General features: G+C 33.6%; 1 protein-coding gene across 1 annotated transcript; it reads left to right on the top strand.

The window, feature by feature from the left end:
* Positions 1-701: 701 nt before the first annotated feature.
* On the top strand, positions 702-2,926 carry LOC105389809 (facilitated trehalose transporter Tret1). The gene is made up of 3 exons (XM_038122425.2): positions 702-934; positions 1,239-1,374; positions 1,577-2,926. Exons 1-3 carry the CDS (start codon positions 911-913, stop codon positions 2,896-2,898), a joined length of 1,482 nt encoding a protein of 493 aa, XP_037978353.2. The 5' UTR covers positions 702-910; the 3' UTR covers positions 2,899-2,926.
* The last annotated feature ends 813 nt before the right edge of the window (positions 2,927-3,739 follow it).

The following is a 3,739-nucleotide window of genomic DNA, read 5'->3' as shown; positions in this document are numbered from 1 at the left end:
TTCATAATAAAAATAATATATTTGTATAAATTAATTAAATATCTAAATTCATAAAATGAAATATTTTAAGAGATATAATTTTAAATAAATTTATAAAAAATCTTTAAATGCACCCAATCAAGTAATTAAAAGGACATCAAATATTTCACGCCGGACATCAAAAAGAAATGCGAGATCGTCGACTTAACAAAATAAATCGTTGTTTCAAAGTTGGAACATTTTTCTTGTTGCGTTATAACGGTCAGGTTGTTAATTACCTCTTTAAATACTGACTCACATAAATCACTATCTCACATAGTTGGGTTTAGTACAGATCGACGAAGGAATCTTTCATGTCTATGGGTGAGCTACTGAGCTATGAGACACTAACTTAAGTAAAAATATATTATTGTCCTAATGATTGTTGGAGTTCTTGGTTTGAAAATTAATTTTATGTTAAACTTTGTTAACCTTTACTAATTTGAGAGTGACATTCAATCACCATCAGAATATTTTTCGAAATGTTCACTGACTTTCTACTTACTGAACTGAGTGAGTTTTTTTTAACGAATAAAAATAAGAAAGATACCTTCTACGGAAGATACCTTCGGTTATTCCTAAGGAGCGTGGAGCACTGGATGTCATTGGAACTTATTCAGGAATCAGATTGTAAAAATTTACTATAACGAGAATTTTATTAATACTAGTGGAGCATGGAGCAAATTATCTAATACGGTGTACACGTAACCTTCGCTTAAAACCTTCGACAATGTCATTATAATCAGACATTTAAAAACATGTATGTGTCCCCTAGATTAACCAGTGTATAAATAATGAGACTGATAAATAAATAAAATAAATTATTATAAAAAAACTTTTTCACTTACCACCATAGTAATTAACAATCAGTTTTATTTGCAATTTGGCTGAGATGGTTGCGCCAGTTCTGAGACAAGTGAGTTTTAAGCTGTTTTTTTTGTATGTTAATTTACGTTATTTCTTATCAACTTGTGGGAATATACATATAACTTTACTGAAATGGTGTGTGTCAATTCACTTGCTGAAATAATTTCTATCGAAGCAATTTACGTGTATTTATAGATCCGTGTTGATTAGTCAGTCTAAAGGAGTAAAGGAGAGAGTGTGTTCTAAATCTTTAAACAACATTAATTTGTACTAAAACTTTTCGAAATTAATTTGGTGAAAAATATATGGAACTCTCTGTATCAATTATTTTTTTCTTCTCTTTAAAACTACAGATATGGACAGTGACCCCAACTATATTAGCTCACTTCAGTGGTGGCGTCATCTTGTCGTACCCGTCATGTTTAATCCCCGGGTTAAAAGCTGTAGACTCTTCCATCAAAGTGGATGTTAGCACAGCGTCGTGGCTTGGTAAGTTTATTTTTATTTCTTGGTTTTACTTCTACTTTGGACCATTGATTTTATATCAAGTAACTGGTGTAGCTACCTAACTCAAACATCTAACTATGACAAAGTAATTATTACATTTAAATAAATTAATTATTACACCCTCTAGAACTTGTACAGTTATGGAGAAAAAATACTTCTCTGATTCTTGCCACCTTTCTTCCAGCTTCATCAGTGGCAATCGGCATGGTGATTGGCATCATTCAGTCAACATACATACTAAACAAATTGGGTCGCAAGATTGCTCACATGCTTGCAGTGGTGCCTGCCATCGTTGGCTGGACCCTCATCTACTTTGCAGCTGATGTCACTTGGCTCATCGTTGGAAGAATTCTTGGAGGACTGAGCACATCTGCAACATTTATTGTGGCGTGCTGCGTCATCTCCGAATACACTGCGCCAGAAATCAGAGGCCTAATATTCAGTCTGAAGACAACTTCTTTCGTTTTTGCTTCTCTCCTTGTACACATTCTGGGAATGTTATTTCACTGGAGAACTATAGCTTTGATTTCAAATATGCCATTACTAGTGTCTTTAGCGATTAATTTTACTTGGGTTGAAAGCCCAGCCTGGCTGGCATTGAAAGGGTCGACTAAAAAGAGTGAAGAGACATTCTATTGGCTGAGGGGCGCCAGTAACAGGTCCGTGAAGGAGTTTGAAGCTATGATACAAGCACAGGATAAACGGAAACAAAACACAATACAGCCAATAAGTTTGAAAGACAAAATTATATATTTTTACGTGATATGTACAAAGAAAGATTTTCTAAAGCCCATGATGGTATGTATTTGTATGCTGGGATGTCTGGAGACATCGGGACGCCATATTTTTCCAGCATTTTCAACTATAATTATGGCAGAAATCCTTCCAAAGAACATGGATGCGTCAGTCTACATAATAAGCTTTGATATTATTGCTTTAGTCGGAAACAGCATCTCATCCATGCTGATTAAGATTTTAAATCGCAGAACAATGACGTTTCTAAGCGGGATACTATCTTTTGTAGCTTTATGTACATTTTCTTTATATGGTTATTTAATTCACGCTGGTTTAGTGACAAGTAAACCTTGGGTATTAGTAACAATTCTAATTAGCTATCTGACGGTTTCAAATATAGGTATATCTTCGTTACCTTTAGTTATCAAAGGTGAAGTATTTCCACTTTATATAAGAGAAACCGGTTTAGCATTAGCATCCATTTGTACATCAATTTCAGCATTCATTATTTTAAAAACTACTTTAATTTTGTTCACCAATATAACAGTATTTGGAACGTTTGCAGTGTTGGCAATTATTTTACTATCGTGTCTTGTTTATTTGTACTACAATTTACCAGAAACCAGAAATAAAACAATGCAAGAAATTGAGGACTATTTTATCTATGGAAGCTTTGTTGATAGGAATATTAAAATAGAGAATGCTGTAGATACTGAAGTCACAATTACTTCCAACAATGCATCAGAACAAGACAAGCTGGTTAAACACTAGTAATTATGTAAATTAATAACAGTAATGTAAGTATTATTTTTTATGTAAGTAAGTGTATTAATTATTGTTAACAATATTTAATTAAATCCCAGAGATGTGTTAGGTAATTATATTTCGTTTTTTTAAATATTATTTTAAAAGTAGTCATTAATAACCTAACTAAGAGTGGAAAATTATACAATTCTCGTTGTATATACATAATAAACTTACATAGAAACACCATAGATCTGATAGATCTGTCATACTACCTCTATATAGAATAGAATGGGCCAATAGCATACAGTGGTGTAGCCCGAGTACGAGTATACAGGATGTTGCAAAATGGGTATACTAAGCCGAAAGGGGGTGACTCAGGGGATCATTCTGAACAACTTTTGTTCTACAAGTTTTAATATACCCTTTCTGCAACACCCTGTATACATAATAGAGCTATTACAGAATACGCAGTCATACCTCATTGGCGCTAAACTGTGAAAAGCCCTGTGAAAGCGCAGCTGCAGGTATCCACTCTTATTACAAGATAGCTATTCGCGTTATTACCTGTTTAACACAGAAAGCAGGAGGGGAGAAATGCGGCATAAAAATTTATAGAGAATATTATCAATTCTGTAACGATGCCGTCGGAGCCGAGATCGCGATGTGAAATATTGTGTTTACGTTTTTTTTGTAAACGGTACAGTCACGGGACGTATTTTGGAAAATTAATTGCATTAATTTTAGGTAGGTATATGTAAGAATACTTTTTGTCGCCGCTGACTGTTCTGTGTATGGTTTGTATCCAAAAAAAATTGGCATATTCTAGTCTCATGTAAGTACATACATGCATTAATAGCTATCAAAA

The sequence above is a fragment of the Plutella xylostella genome, chromosome 22 (assembly GCF_932276165.1).
Source record: "Plutella xylostella chromosome 22, ilPluXylo3.1, whole genome shotgun sequence".
Taxonomy (NCBI): domain Eukaryota; kingdom Metazoa; phylum Arthropoda; class Insecta; order Lepidoptera; family Plutellidae; genus Plutella; species Plutella xylostella.
Note: the sequence above shows the minus strand (reverse complement) of the source record. Positions and strands in the feature narration are given on the sequence as shown.

Coding starts and splice junctions, on each gene's coding strand:
- LOC105389809 (XM_038122425.2), top strand. CDS start 911: ATGGTTGCGCCAGTTCTGAGACAA. Junction 935..1,238: donor TTGCGCCAGTTCTGAGACAA/GTGAGTTTTAAG, acceptor TTAAAACTACAG/ATATGGACAGTGACCCCAAC. Junction 1,375..1,576: donor TAGCACAGCGTCGTGGCTTG/GTAAGTTTATTT, acceptor CCTTTCTTCCAG/CTTCATCAGTGGCAATCGGC.